The sequence below is a fragment of the Amblyraja radiata genome, chromosome 2 (genome assembly GCF_010909765.2).
Source record: "Amblyraja radiata isolate CabotCenter1 chromosome 2, sAmbRad1.1.pri, whole genome shotgun sequence".
NCBI classification, from domain to species: Eukaryota; Metazoa; Chordata; class Chondrichthyes; order Rajiformes; family Rajidae; genus Amblyraja; species Amblyraja radiata.
The window spans coordinates 83,988,912-84,004,480 of record NC_045957.1 but is presented as its reverse complement, the minus strand read 5'-3'; the positions used below and the strand labels follow the sequence as shown (position 1 = coordinate 84,004,480).

The 15,569-nt window shown below is 47.2% G+C and overlaps 2 protein-coding genes across 6 annotated transcripts in view; one reads left to right on the top strand and one right to left on the bottom strand.

The window, feature by feature from the left end:
* The window catches only part of LOC116991066 (leukocyte elastase inhibitor-like), a 157,888-nt gene that overhangs the window by 77,046 nt on the left and 65,273 nt on the right, over nt 1–15,569 (bottom strand). The gene's annotated exons all lie outside the window — the stretch shown is intronic.
* The window catches only part of LOC116991102 (leukocyte elastase inhibitor-like), a 196,616-nt gene that overhangs the window by 166,416 nt on the left and 14,631 nt on the right, over nt 1–15,569 (top strand). Inside the window, exons 2-5 of one of the 5 annotated variants that reach the window (XM_033049494.1) lie at nt 5,218–5,224; nt 8,669–8,745; nt 9,552–9,730; nt 14,279–14,416. The exons of 1 other annotated variant lie outside the window; for it this stretch is intronic. In XM_033049494.1, the coding sequence (XP_032905385.1) occupies nt 8,688–8,745; nt 9,552–9,730; nt 14,279–14,416 (375 nt within the window). In that variant the 5' untranslated portion in view covers nt 5,218–5,224; nt 8,669–8,687. 3 more of the 5 variants (XM_033049472.1, XM_033049487.1, XM_033049480.1) reach the window with 3 other exon arrangements.

Sequence of the window (15,569 nt, the reverse complement as noted above, 5' to 3'; positions counted from 1 at the left end):
CACACTTGGTCTTCACAGCCTTCAGTGGCAAAGAATTCCACAGTTACCACCCGCTGACTAAAGAAATTCCTCCTTAGCTCCTTCCTAAAGGAGCATCCTTTCATTTTGAGGCTAAGCCCTCTAGTTCTAGACTCTCCCACTAGTGGAAACATCCTCTCCACACCCACTCTATCCAAGCCTTTCACTATACAGTAAGTTTCAATGAGGCCCCCTCCCCCCTCATACTTCTGATCTCCGAGTACAGGCCCAGTGCCGTCAAACAGGCATGACAAAACCTAGCGAGTGATAGGTGGAGGGAGGAACTGCAGATTCTGGTTTAAACTAAATATAGACCCAAAATGCTGGAGAAACTGAGCGGGACAGGCAGCAACACTGGATAGAAGGAATTTGTGACATTTCGGATCGAGATATTTCTTCTGAAGAAGGGTCTCGACTCGAAATGTCAACCATTCCTTCCATCCAGGGATGCTGCTTGTCCCGCTGAGTTACTCCAGCATTTTGTGTCTACCTTGAGTGATAGGTGGATGTGGGTGATGGTGGGTTTTGATGTTCAGATGAAAGGCCAGAGATGAAAATATAAAAGGTCTGTGAAAAGGTTACAAGCGGTGTGAATTATCAGAAGAATGCAAATATGTAAGTGGGTGGGAGAGGGGAGGACTGAGGGACAGGGAGATCTGCCAAATCCTGCTGTATCTCCCAGTTGCTATACAGATTAACACTCTTCCCATTCCCATATTGACCTTTCTGTCATAGGCCTTCTTTGTTGCCAGAGTGTGGCCACATGTAACCTGCACCCACCCACCCTCCCCCGTGGCTTTTCACCCACTTCCATCCAGGGAACCCACCAGGCCTTCCAAGAGATCTGGAAAGGCACCTTTTCAAACCTCGTCTCCTGCACGCTGTGCTCCTGGTGCGCCCCCTTTACATTGGCGAGACCAAGCGTAGTCAAGGCATGAGAGGCCTAGATAACATGCATGCTCAGTCTTTCCCCAGGGCAGTGGATTCTAAAACTAGAGGGCATTGGCTTAAGATGAGAACAGAAGGTTCCTAAGGGCAAGTTTTCCACACACAGGGTAGTCCATATCTGGAATGAGCTCCCAGAAAATGCTATAGAAGCAGATTACTATTGTGTCTTTAAAGGATATTTGGATATTTGCGTTTAAAAGGCTATGTGCCAAACGTAGGCAAATGGGTCTAGCCCAGTATGCCAACTTGATCTGTATGGACAAGGTGGGCTGAATGGTCTATTTCCGCGCTGTGTATGTCCGTGCTCGCCCACAGTCTGGTTTGAACAAACAAGTGCTGAATTTCACTTTTTTTTCGCGTTACATGTCGTCAGTAATACTGTGTTTCGTTCAGCATTCCCCCAGGTTGTCATGTGGTACAACAGTGGTCAGGTGACTTTTTCCTATAAAGGGGAGGGAACTGTTGCAGGCTGCATCTGATGCTTTCTGCCGCTTGAGGGTGAGTATCCTTGTTTCGCTTGAAGCTCCGCCGTTGTTTCTTCGCCGCTGTGCCCATTGCAACTGCAGCAGCGTCTGCTGAGCGAGGAGTCCCGGGACGTGGTTTCGACACTTTAGTAGGAATATTCCGTACTTTTACGGAGGGGTCGATGACTGTTGAGATACGGGCTGTTTGTTCCAGACGTTTTAGCATCATGTTGGTCCGTTCAATCTCCAGACCATCTGAATCAAGTTTCTTTAATGTTTTATCTAATATTCTCGCCACGTAACGGGACGGCCTGATGGAAACTATAAAAATATGTCTGTGCATTTCGAACATTTGAGAAATGTATTCACAGCCCAAAGCAAATGAGCACGAGTTTATTGGCAGCAGTCCACAGAGCTCAGACACTTGGACTGACTTCTCTTTCTCAGAGTTGCTGCCTGACCCACAGAGTTACTCGGAGAGTTTGTGTCTATCCCCAGTATACAGGTCCCTGCTGGGCGTGGTTCATTATGGGTCACTGACAGTTCTTGTTCGGCAGGTTCAGGGACACTTTCTGGAGATTAGAGCAGCGAAATGTAGACTGGGATTCCACTGCACAATTTAATGGCTCACATCAGTGGACTCGGGAGGAGATTTTATTTGGATGAAGCGTTGAGTCCCTGTCTTCAGTCTGGATGAAAGAAATCCCACAGTTGTGGTTCAAAATATAAAAGCTGCAAAATTATTCCCAGATTCCGGGCAAATCTTTATCATGTGATCAGATTATTTTAGTCATGGTTTTACTTTAAGAGCGGAAACAGGCCCTTGGGGCCACTGAGTCCGCGCCGATCAGCGATCCCCGCACATACACACACCAGGGAGTATTTCACATTCATACCAAGTGTAGCAGTGGCTGCACTTAAAAAGGAATTCGTTTTCTTAAACCACTCTGATATATTCTGTAAAATACTATAAATGTAAGCTTTTTATAAATGGTTTTATGAAATTCTTGACTTTATGTGTTAGAGTAAATGTGCCAAGTATAATTTTAAATTCTAGTTTATACTAGACTAAGTTGGACCCGCTGGGTCCCAGCTTCACACGGGAGGGCTGGTCCCCCAACGCAATATTCCACCTCTCTACCAATTCCCATTCACACACACACACACACACACACACACACACACACACACACACACACACACACACACACACACACACACACACACACACACACACACACACACACACACACACACACACACACACACACACACACACACACACACACACAGGAACAGCTTCTTCCTGACAGCCATCAGGCTATTAAACATAGCAAATAAGCTCTGAACTACAAAAGACTATTATTTGTACTATTTGTTATTTATTGAACACACACACACACTCTCACACACCCTCCACCTCACACAGACACACGCACCATCCACACAGAGACTCACCATCCATCCAGACTGACTCACACAGAGACTCGCACGCAGGCGCAATTGCTCTCACTCGCACACTCACTCGCTCTCGCACTCACTCTCTCAGTCATGAAACGAGCGGGACTTTTAAAGTAAACACACTCGTATTTAATAATTAAAACATTGCCGTTTCAAATACAGGCAGGGCAGCAGGCCAAACAACTCGTTTCATTTTCATCAAGGGCTAACAAATAATTTATTCAAGTACATTGCGCACTCACAGCTGAGTTGAGTTGATCCACAGCAGAATGAGAGTCGTGGCCTCTCCCTCGCGATTTTGCAGCGGAGGAAGACTCTGAGTAAGATGGCCAAAGATGGCCAAAAATCACAGCAGAACGTGGTAGCGTTTTTTTCTAAAATCAAACAACAACGCAAACAGAAAGATGTAGAAAAATTGGCCAGAAGTGAGATTATTTATGCCCATCAGTCTGAAGAAGAGTATCGACCTGAAAAGTCACCCATTCCTTCTCTCCTTCTCTCCAGAGATTCTGCCTGTCCTGAGTTACACCAGCTTTTTGTGTCTATCTTTACATAATGAATCTGTGGAACTAGTTGAAGATGGACACCAAAAGCTGGACTAACTCAGGGGTTCAGGCAGCATCTCTGGAGACAAGGAATTGGTGATGTTTTTGGTCGAGATCCTTATTCAAACTGCAGAAGGATCTGAAGGGTTTTGACCCAAATGTCACCCATTCCTTTTCTCCAGAGATGCTCCCTGACCCACTGAGTTACTCCAACTTTTTGTGGCATCTTTGGTGTAAACCAGCGTCTGCAGTTCCTTCCTACATTGGAGCTAGCTGCCAGGTACATGAACAGGAAAGGTTTAGAGGGATATGGGTCAAGCCTGGGCAGGTAAGACTAGTGTAGATGGGGCATCTTGGTTGGTATGGGCAAGTTGGGCCAAATATCCTGTTCCCATACTGTATGACCCTGAGAGGTTGACATCAAATCCTGAATGACTTCAGAGTTCAAGATTAACTGACAGGACTAACAGATACGCAGAAAAAAAACCAAGCAGATAAGAGAGCAGGGAGTGGGGAATTGCCTTTTTAGTTGGGGAGGACCGTGGATGTTGTATGCATGGATTTTAAAAGTCTTTTGATAAAGTCCCTCGTGGTAGGCTGATTAAGATGCACAGGATTCACAGTGACTTGCTTGTATGAATTTATTTATGGGAGTGGTTGTGGTGGAAGGAAGATATTCTGGCTGGAGGTCTGTGACCAGTGAAGTTCTGCAGGATTTGTGCTGGGACCTCTGCTGTTTGTGATGTATATAAATGACTTGGTCATAAATGTAAATGGGTTTTGGTGAGCAAGTTTGCTGATGACACCAAAATTACAGGAGTTGCAGACCGTGAGGTAGGCTGTCAGTAAATATAGTGGGATACAGTGCATTCAGAAAGTATTCAGATCCCTTCACTTTTTCCACATTTTGTTATGTGCCTTATTTTGAAATTGATTAAATTCACTTTTTTTTAAATCATCAATCTACACACAATACCCCAGAATGAAGAAGTGAAAACAGGTGCTTAGCTTAGAAATTTTTGCAAATTAAAAATAAATAACTGAAATATCACATTTACATAAGTATTCAGACCCTTTGCTGTGACACTCAAAATTGAGCATAGGTTCATCCTGTTTCCATTGATTATCTCCTTGAGATGTTTCTACAACTTGATTGCAGTCCACCAGTGGTAAATTAAATCGATTGGACATGAATTTGGAAAGGCACACACCTGTCTACATAAGGTCCCACAGTTGAGTGTATGTCAGAGCAAAAACCAAGCTATGAAGATGAAGGAATTGTCCGTAGACCTCCGAGACAGAATTGTGTCGCGACACAGATCTGGGGAAGGGTATAAAACAATTTCTGCAGCATTGCAGGTCCTGAAGGGCACAGTGGCATCTGTCATTCTTAAATGGAAGGACTTTGGAACCACCAGGACTCTTTATAGAGCTGGCCGCCTGGCCCAACTGAGCAATCGGGGAGAAGGGCCTAGGTCAGGGAGGTGACCAAGAACCCGATGGTCACACTGACAGAGATCCAGAGTTCCTTGTGGGGGTTGGAGAACCTTCCAGAAGAACAACTGTATCTGCAGCACTCCACCAATCAGGCCTTTATGGTAGGTACACAAAATGCTGGAGAAACTCAGCGGGTGCAGCAGCATCTATGGAGCGAAGGAAATAGGCGACGTTTCGGGCCGAAACCCTTCTTCAGACTGATAGGGGGTGGGGGGGGGGGGGGGAGAAGGAAGGAAAAAGGGAGGAGGAGGAGCCCGAGGGCGGGGGGAGAAGGGAGGAGACAGCTCGAGGGTTAAGGAAGGGGAGGAGACAGCAAGTGCTAGCAAAACTGGGAGAATTCAACGTTCATGCCATCGGGACGCAAACAACCCAGGCGGAATATGAGGCGCTGTTCCTCCAATTTCCGGTGTTGATCACTCTGGCTATGGAGGAAACCCAGGACAGAGAGGTCGGATTGGGAATGGGAGGGGGAGTTGAAGTGCTGAGCCACCGGGAGTTCAGGTAGGTTATTGCGGACTGAGCGGAGGTGTTCGGCGAAACGATCGCCCAACCTCCGCTTAGTCTCACCGATGTAAATCAGCTGACATCTAGAGCAGCGGATGCAGTAGATGAGGTTGGAGGAGATGCAGGTGAACCTTTGTTGCACCTGGAACGACTGCTTGGGTCCTTGAATGGAGTCGAGGGGGGAGGTGAAGGGACAGGTGTTGCATTTCTTGCGGTTGCAACAGAAAGTGCCCGGGGAGGGGGTGGTACGGGAGGGAAGGGAAGAATTGACAAGGAAGTTGCGGAGGGGGGATGGGAAGATGTGGCGAGTGGTGGGGTCACGTTGGAAGTGGCGGAGGATTATGTGTTGTATTTGCCGGCTGGTGGGGTGAAAGGTGAGGACTAGGGGGACTCTGCCCTTGTTGCGAGTGCGGGGATGGGGAGAGAGAGCAGTGTTGCGGGGTATGGATGAGACCCTGGTGCGAGCCTCATCTATGGTGGCGGAGGGGAATCCCCGTTCCCTGAAGAACGAGGACATTTCCGATGCCCCCTAGGCCTTTATGGTAGAGTGGCCAGACGGAAGCCATTCCTCAGTAAAAGGTACATGACAGCCTGCTTGGAGTTTGCCCAAAGGCATGAGAAACCAAGATTGAATTCTTTAGCCTGAATGCCCAGAGTCACGAGTGGTGGAAACCAGGCACCACTCATCAGCTGGCCAATACCATACCTGAGTGAGACCAGCCCATAAGAAATTGAAGCATAACAGTTGTGGTATTTTAGATCATATACACATTACCAAAGAGGAGGTATGGTGATTTTGAAGATCATGAAGGTAGATAAATCCCAAGGGCCTGACCAAGTGTATGCTCAGGACTTTGTGGGAAGCTAGAGAGATTATTGTGGAGGCCCTTTCAGAAATATCTGCATCACCTTCAGAAGTTTGGAAGCCTGGAGGGAGGATAATGTTGCACTGTTGTTTAAGGTGGATAGCGAAGATAAACCAGGCCACTATGGGCTACTGAGCCTGACGTCAGTGGTGGAAACGTTATTGGTGGGGATTCTTGGGGACAGGATCTACCAGGATTTGGATCAGCATGGGCTGATTTGTGATGGTCAGCATAGTTGTGTGGAGGCCATGAAGTGATGAGGGCAGAGCAGTGGACATTGTCTGTATAGATTTTAGAAACATTTCCACAAAGTCTTGCATGGTAGTTAATCTGTATTGTTAGACAAGTGAGTTTATTGTCATGTGTCCCTGATAGGACAATGAAATTCTTGCTTTGCTTCAGCACACAGAACATAGTAGGCATTTACTACAAAACAGATCAGTGTGTCCATATACCATAATATAAATATATACACACATGAATAAATAAACTGATAAAGTACAAATAACAGATAGTGGGTTATTAATAATCAGTTTTGTCCGAGCCAGGTTTAATAGCCTGATGGCTGTGGGGAGTCAAAGTCAAATTTATTCGTCACGTGCATCAACGAAGGCACAGTGAAATGAATTTGCCATGCAGCGATACACTTAACAAAAGAACACACAATAAAGTTCAACACAAACATTCACTGCACCATTCCTCACTGTGGTGGAAGGCAATAAAGTTACAGCCAGTCCCCCTCCCCTGTTCATCCATGGTCGGGGCCATAAGCCCTCCGTAGTCACCACTATGGTTGGCCGGATGTACAGGCCCTCTCGTCGAGATGATCAAAACTCCGACGTCGGGACAGTCGAACACACTCTTGGCTTGGAGGCGGCGGCTTCAGGATGTTATAGTCCGCAGGCCATCGGTCGGAGCTCTTCTCCCTAAGTGATCCTATAGTCCGATGATAAGTCCACGCCACGCCTGTGGCTAGAAGCACTGCAGACCACGTTCCCATGATGCCAAAGTCACCAGGCCAGCGATCGGTGCACTCCTTTCTGGTGATCCCCGACAATGGTTCACTCCGCTCCGCGATGGAAAAGTCCACACTGCGCCCGTTGCTGAATCTCTAGGCCCGACTCAGGGAAAGGCCCCTCCAATCCAAGCTGTTATGCCCGTGAGGGAGGCGGAGAGGCGACATGAAAAAAGTAGCCTCTCCGTTGAGAAAGTGACTGAAGAACGGTTTCCTCCTCCCCCCCCCCCCCCCCCCCCCCTCTCAAGATAGAGGACTCTAAAAGTAGAGGGTACAGGCTCAAGTTGAGAGAGAGATTTAAGAAGGACCTTGAGGTCACCATTTTTGCTCGGAGCAATCGGTATCTGGAATGCGCAGCCACAGAGCTTCCAAGCAGTACGTATTTTTTGTATTTTGTACAGAAATGCAATAAGAATGCGGATGTACGGATTTGCTTTGTAAATTACGGATTTTTTTTAAATCGGCCCGACTTCCTGTTTCATCCTGCTGCTCAAAAGATACAAGGATATAACAAGTTATACTGTAACTAAAAATTATAGATTAAATCTATTAATATTTTAAATTTCAAGATCTGGATGATTATTTTTGTCTGCTTTGATCTGCCTGTTCCGCTACAGGTTTAAAGCGCTGCAGTTTAACACATGGGAATTTAAACGAGCAGTGTTGTGGGTTCTCAAAATAGCGCTACCAGCTGGAGCGTTATTGCCTTTACACATAGCGCTATGGGCTTTACACACAGCGCTGTGGATCACAGACTGTTCGGGGAGGGAGAAGGAGAGAGGGAGTGAGAGGCAGGGAGGGAATAAGAGAGGGAGGGAGGGAAAGAGAGGAGGGAGAGGGAGGCTTCCAAAATGGCTTCTACAACATCCTCATCTGGTGCTAAAAGCAGGAAGCAGCCGTTCAAACAGAAGTATACAAAGAGATCACAATGAATGCACTGTCAAGTAAGGTGCGTAGCAGACATGTCAATTTGTAGCAAAGTTGTGCATTCTTGTACTCTTACATGGGTATGACCACACATTAAAAAAAATTAAAACAAAATTTCAGCAAAAGGGCACTGTAAAAATACTGAATTTCTCAGCAAAATACTGATTTTCAGATACTAGAATACTGAAATGCTCTGACAAAACTTGGCAGCTCTGCTGCCAGGTGAACTGATGGAAATGATCACAATTACAACTTTTAGAAGACATTTGGACAGATATAAACATTTGGTAAGAAGAGTTTGCTAGTTTTGGAGCCAAATGCAGGAAATAGGATAAGACGGGCCCGAGGGCCTGTTTCCATGCTGTATAACTGTATTCTACTGTGATTCTACTTCTCCAATACTATTTTGCTGTTCTTTCCCAGGGTCAACCAACCATCCATCATGGCAGCTAAGCAGATAGGTCAGTGTCAACAATCTGTAACGGACCAATTGGCTGACGGTAAGTGCCAGGAAGTAATACCTATCCAACGTTTATTTATTTAAAACATTTTTTTATGAACACTGGTTGTAGGTACACTCATTGGACCATATTAGTGGACTTGCTGCTAGTGAGAAACGGGTCCTTGTAGACTGGACTGGGAGAAAGCTTCTGTCCCCACTGATTACACTGTGCCACTGTAACACACAAGTTAAGCAGGCAGGACACTTACTCAGTAGATATGAGCCTTGCTGGAAGAATGTTTCACATTCTTGCCTCTGCCGCCCACAGCTGCTCCCCAAACGCACCTACTTTCACCATTACCATCACCACCATGAGCTCCCCAGTTACCCAGTGTCAAGATGGTCAGTGACTTTTCCTCAGAGCTGCTTTGTCTGGACAAACCACATGGAAGGGTGAGCTGTGCAGTGGAGTCATCAAGCTTGATGTTGCACAAAGATTAATGGGAGTTTGAGCTCAACATGAGGCACTGTGTATATCTACTTGTCCAGGAGGCCACTGGGAGAAGTGTTAACCAGGCCCTCTGACACTGTTGCTTCAGGGAAATGTCTGTCAGAGACAATCATTGTCCTGCAGACATTCAGTGCAGAGCCAGTATTGGATCTTAGTAAGGAACGTATTGGATCACAGTATTGTTCCTGATTGCAGAATAATTGATACCACCGTTTCCTTGCCACTGTCAAAGATTCAAACACAGTTTCTGATAAACAATGTATGGAACGTCAAAAAGTGTTTTCCTGAAGGGGTCTTGGTTGAACAGATGAGCAAACTCCATGCATAATGAGTTTTTTCCTCTTCTGTTCTAGATCTAATCCATTTGGATCCTTTGGTTACTGGAAATATACAGTTTGCTCTTGATCTGTTCAAGCATTTGGATGAACAGAACAGAGTTGGCAACATCTTTGTGTCTCCCTTTAGTATATCAGTGGCACTGGCCTTGGTGTATCTGGGTGCGAAAGAGAAGACAGCAGCTCAGATGGCTCAGGTAGGTGTGGCCATATGTTAGCTTCAGAAGGCGTGTCCTGTTTTAGAACAAACTGGAGTATGTTTGGTCATGTAAAGCTTTAGGGTGGGGAAAATCGACGGGGTTTGGTTTGGTGGATTGGAGCAGTTTGTTATTTGCATGTTTGCATTCCTTACAACAATCAGTCATGCTACTTTAACCACATGTGGCTATTGACATGAATAAGCCTTCTATTGACACTGCAACTATATCCTATTAAGCAATGTAATATGCAGTCTTTAGAGTCTGCACCTCTGTAGCCCCGAGCTCCATTTCCACCATTGACACTATTGTCTTTATAATGTGGTATTGTCTTTATGGGGTTATATTTTCTATAACGCCAGGTTTCTTAGGAATGTATCTATTGCTTTAAAGTAGAACTGAGTGCATACAGATTCAATGAAATAAAATAGAGAAAATGCTGGAAACATTCAGCATGTCAGGCTGCATCTATGGAAATGCTTCAGATTGAAGATCCTTTTTCAGACTTGGAAATTGAGAAATGAAGTTAGTTTGAAATAGCAGAGATTCTGGCAGGAATGTGTCAGCACAAAATAATTCTCTCTGACAGGGATGGGCCAAAGTTATCAATGGGATAAACTGTAGATGGTGACCTCATCTGCAGCTTATCCCCATGGCAATTGTGGCTTATCAGAATACACATTATCCACAATTCTTATTATCCTCATTATTCACAAGACCAGATAAAAGCATAAGAAAATAGAAGCGGGAGGAGGCCAATTGGCCCTTCAGGCCTATCCCACCATTCAATGTAATTATGGCTATTCTACACTGCCCCAAACTCCTCTTTTGGCCAGTTCCAATAAACCTCAAATTACACCACTGTTGTAAATGACATCGGTGAAGCCACAGTTCAGTTTTAGTTTCCGTATTCCTCGGCAATGAAGATGCTATTTCTTACCCTCAAATAAGGCCCAAAATTTTATCTGCGTCTTGGAGGCCGAAGGTTAGATTGTTAGCTAAGAAAGATAGACTTGGCTATCCCTCAGTACAGTGACTTTAAAAGGACATCACTGCGGGGCGGGAGAGTTCCTTCCACAGCGTGTGGGGAGTCTGGCCCGGATCAGCACGGTTAGGCTGCCGGGGTAAAGTTGCGGGAAGGGCAGGAACGTTGAGAAGGAAGGGGGCCGGGATCATGCCAGCAACTCACTCAGTAGCTCGGGTGGCTATGAGCGGCCGCCGGGACCAGACAGTGTAACTGCAGCTAGACTCGGGTGCGCAGGTGATCTGGGGACTGCAGCTAGACCCAGGGCTCGCAGCCGACCTGGGCACTACAGCCAGTCCTGGGGCAGGCGACCTGCGAACTGCAGCTAGTCCCAAGGCTCGCAGGCGACCTGGGCGCTATAGCAGGTTCCAGGGACGCGAGGGATCTGGGAACTGCAGCCTGTCCCGAGGCACGCAGGCGATCTGGAAACTACAGAACACTAATTGGAAAAACACGTGCCCCTATGCAAAAAATGTTGCCGACCCCTGGACCAAACCAAAGACTTGATCCTGTACCGCCAGCCTTTTTTCAAAACTTAGCAACTCAAAATGGGGTTGGGTCTTTGACGCAGGTGCGTCTTGATTGCCGGGAAAAACTGTACCCTGTTAGAGGAAAGATTTAATTAAACTGGAAAGAGTGCAGAGAAGATTTACGAGGATATTGCCAGGGTGTGAGGGGCTGAGCTATGTGGAGAGGTTTAGTCGGCCAAGTCTTAGCTCATTGGAGTACTGGAGGTGTGTAAAATCATGAGCGGAATAGATAGGGTGAATGCACAGCATCTTTAAACCAGGATAGGAGAATCACGTATGTTTAAAGTGAGAAGAGGGGCAACTTTTTTAATTAGTAAATTAAATCAACTGCCAGAGGAAGTAGTTAAGGCATGTACTACAACAGGATTTAAAAGACACTTGTGCAGATTTATGGATAGGAAAGGTTTACTAGTGGGCCAAATGTTGTGGCAAATTGCACCAGCTTAGAAGGAGCACCTTGGTTGGCAGGGACGAGTTGGGCCGCAGGGCCTGTTTTAACGTGGAATAATTATATGGCTCTAAAGTCTGGTGGACCATCTCTATCTATCTATTCTATTATTCTATCTATCTATCTATCTATTAATATATAAAAGTCTGTGGCTGCCGCCTGCCGTCCGGCTGCCTTTCTGCCTTTTGATTCGTTCCATCGTGTGATGTCACAATGCCCAATACTCGCAGATGTCCAATCGGAATGGATCCATTTACATGGACGGCTGCCGGCCGCCTTTCTTCCTTTGATTCCCTGCAACTCCGAAACCAGACGCAGAATGGGGAGGGGGGCTCCCCAAAACTGTGTGTTTGGGGGGTGGTTAATGTGAGTGTGATGCCGCAGCACCCCCCCCCCCCCGCAAACGCCGCTGGGGAAACAGACCCAACGGGTCTGCACTTGGTCTAGTTAATATATAAAACTGTGTGCTTGCCGGCCGCCTTTCTTCCTTTGATTCCTTGCTACGCCGAAACCAGACGCAGAATCGCCGAGATCTTTTCCATTTCGGTAGAGATTTCACTTTTCTTACTAAGTATCCACTCCTGATTACATTTTGTCGTGTTTATGTACACATTTTTAATCAAATCCTCCCCCCCCCCCCCCCCCCCCCCCCCCCCCCCCCCCCAATATTTCAAAAAAAAAAACTGGCTTCTCACCCATAGAAGCAGCCCCAGCCTCTGATGAACGTTCCATCGTGTGATGTCACAATGCCCAATGAAGAATCATATGAAGAAAGACTGGATAGACTCGGCTTGTACTCGCTAGATTTTAGAAGATTGAGGGGAGATCTTATAGAAACTTACAAAATTCTTAAGGGGTTGGACAGGCTAGATGCAGGAAGATTGTTCCAGATGTTGGGGAAGTCCAGAACAAGGGGTCACAGTTTAAGGATAAGGGGGAAATCCTTTAGGACCGAGATGAGAAAAACATTTTTCACACAGAGTGGTGAATCTCTGGAATTCTCTGCCACAGAAGGTAGTTGAGGCCAGTTCATTGGCTATATTTAAGAGGGAGTTAGATGTGGCCCTTGTGGCTAAAGGTATCAGGGGGTATGGAGAGAAGGCAGGCACAGGATACTGAGTTGGATGATCAGCCATGATCATATGTAATGGTGGTGCGGGCTCGAGGGGCCGAATGGGCTATTCCTGCACTTAATTTCTATGTTTCCCTCTCTTCACCCCTCTCCCTCTCCCACCCATCCCTCTCTCCCCCACCCCCCCCCCTTCCCTCTCTACCCCACCCCCTTTCCTCTCTCCCCCCGCCCCCTTCCCCTACCCCTCTGTCCCTCTTCCATCACTCCCCCGGGGCCAAGGAAAGAGCGTTCACGTCGCGGCCCTGTTTCAACCAATCTTTCCACCACCACGCACAAGAAGCACAAGAAGCGCAAGACAGACACCATTGTGCAGATGCCGAGAAGTGTGTTCAGCTCTGGCTGAACAACTTCTAATCTTGTGTGTGGACTCGATAAGAAGAAGAAGAAGAAGATCACTCCCCCTACCCCTCGCCTCCTCCCTCCCCACTCTTCCACTTCTCTCCCCTTATTTCACCCCTCTCCCTCCCCCACCCCTCTCTGTTCCCCTCCCTTCCCCTCTCTCCCCCACCCCTTCCCCTCTGTCCCTCTTCCACCACTCCCCCGTCCCTCTTCCACCACTCCCGCTACCCCTCCACCCCTCCCTCCCCAATCTTCCACTTCTCTCCCCCTTCTCTCCTCACCCCTCTCCCTCTCCCATCCCTCTCTCCCCCGACCCCTTCCCTCTCTACCCCACCCCCTTCCCTCTCTCCCCCCGCACCCTTCCCCTATCCCTCTGTCCCTCTTCCATCACTCCCCCTACCCCTCACCTCCTCCCTCCCCACTCTTCCACTTCTCTCCCCTTACCCCACCCCTCTCCCTCCCCCACCCCTCTCTCTTCCCCTCCCTTCCCCTCTCTCCCCCACCCCTACCCCTCTGTCCCACTTCCACTACTCCCTCGTCCCTCTTCCACCACTCCCGCTACCCCTCTCCTCCTCCCTCCCCACTCTTCCACTTCTCTCCCCCTTCCCCTCCACTCTTTTCCTCCCCACTCTTTCCCCTCTCTACCCCCCACCCCTCTCTCCCCCCATCCCCCCCCCTCCCCCACATCTCTCCCCATCTCTCACCCCCTACCCTGCTCTCCTTTCCCTCCCAAATCTGTCCCGTTTCCTCCTCCTCCTCTCCCCTCCCTCCCTCCCCTCTTCTCACCCCCCCCCTCTCCCAACCCCGTCTCCCTCTCCCCCACTCCCCCCACCTGTGTGTTTGGGGAGTGGTTAGTGTGAGTGTAATGCCACAGCCCCCCCCCCCCACAAACGCGGGTTGGGGAAACAGAATCTGCACTTGGTCTAGTATTCTCATATAACTAATGAAAAAGTAATAATAGTGAATTTGCAGTTTTTAACGATAAATTGACTGTTCAATTCTGAAAAGCACAGTATAGAACTGGAATACTAAATACACTTCACTTCTTTTGATGAATGTTAACTTTTTCTCTTAGATGCTTGGTTTTGATGAAGTCAAAGACGTCCACTCGGAATTTCAGAAACTGCAAACTGAATTAATCAACCCGAAAGCAAAGTATTCCTTGAAGTTAGCCAATCGCCTCTACGGGGAGAAGACCTACACGTTCCTTCCAGTTAGGTTTGGGTTTGGAGGCTAAACTGCTCAATCTGTGTTTGTTAACCTGATCAAAAACAATGGTGTTAACACAAGCTCGATCCTCTTGAGATTTGGAAGGAATGTTCCTGCTTGGTTCAATGTGGAGGTGTCTTGAGAATGGTGTTTGATACTAATTGGAATATCTACCCCAAAACAGTCTCTAATTGTTGAATAGCCCATTGCATCTAAGAATATCGTCCTTGTAATAGGATTTTATCAGTTTTATCCTTATTTTCAATATAGATGAAGGTCATTCAGCCCATTAGATTCATCCCAGCGCCCAGCATCGTGGTCATTCCCATTTCCTTCATATTTTCGTTTACTTCTGCAATTTATTATTTTTTGATGATTTTTTGCACTTGATTCTTTTTTACACTCAACTACATCAAAGAATAACTTACAGTAGCCAAATAACCTAGCAACGGTGTGTGTGTGGGAGGGGGGAGGAGTGTGTGGTAGTGGGTGTGTCATAGGGGAGGGGGGAGAGGAAGGGCGGTGAGTGGGGGGGGGAGCTGGTAGGAGCAGTTAGCAGCGGAGGAGAATGGTGAGTAAAGGGGCTGTCCCACTGCGGTGACCTAATTGGCGAGTTTAGGAGAGTTTAGAAAAAATGGTATGTTGACTATGTAGATGACCTCCTTCGACTATGTGGAAGACCAGCTTCGAATAGCTTCGGGAAAATTGGACACCGAATAGTGGAGAGTGAAGTCGATCTCCTACTACCTCCCTTCGACTATGTTGAAGACTATCTACGAATACTTTTGATTACCTTCGACTACCCTCGATTACCTACGAATAACATGCTGACCTTCTATGACCTGCTTCGACTAAACCTACGAGTAAAAAAAGTATCAATTTTTTCTATGGTGACCTTTTTTTTAACTCGCGTGCAATTTTTAAAAGGCCAGCGACCTAGCTGAGGTCTCGAGTACGTGGGGACTACTCTCGAGCATGAAGAAGAGTTACAAAGACCTCCTTGGACCTCAAGTCGGCCATGCTGCGAGTATGAGTCGAGGGCAAACCCACCAGAACTTGTGGATTAGGTCGCCGCAGTGGGACAGCCCCTTAACGTGGCGAAAAATCATAGCGATATAGGGTAGCGTTTTTGCAAAAATGTATTTACAACGTAGGCC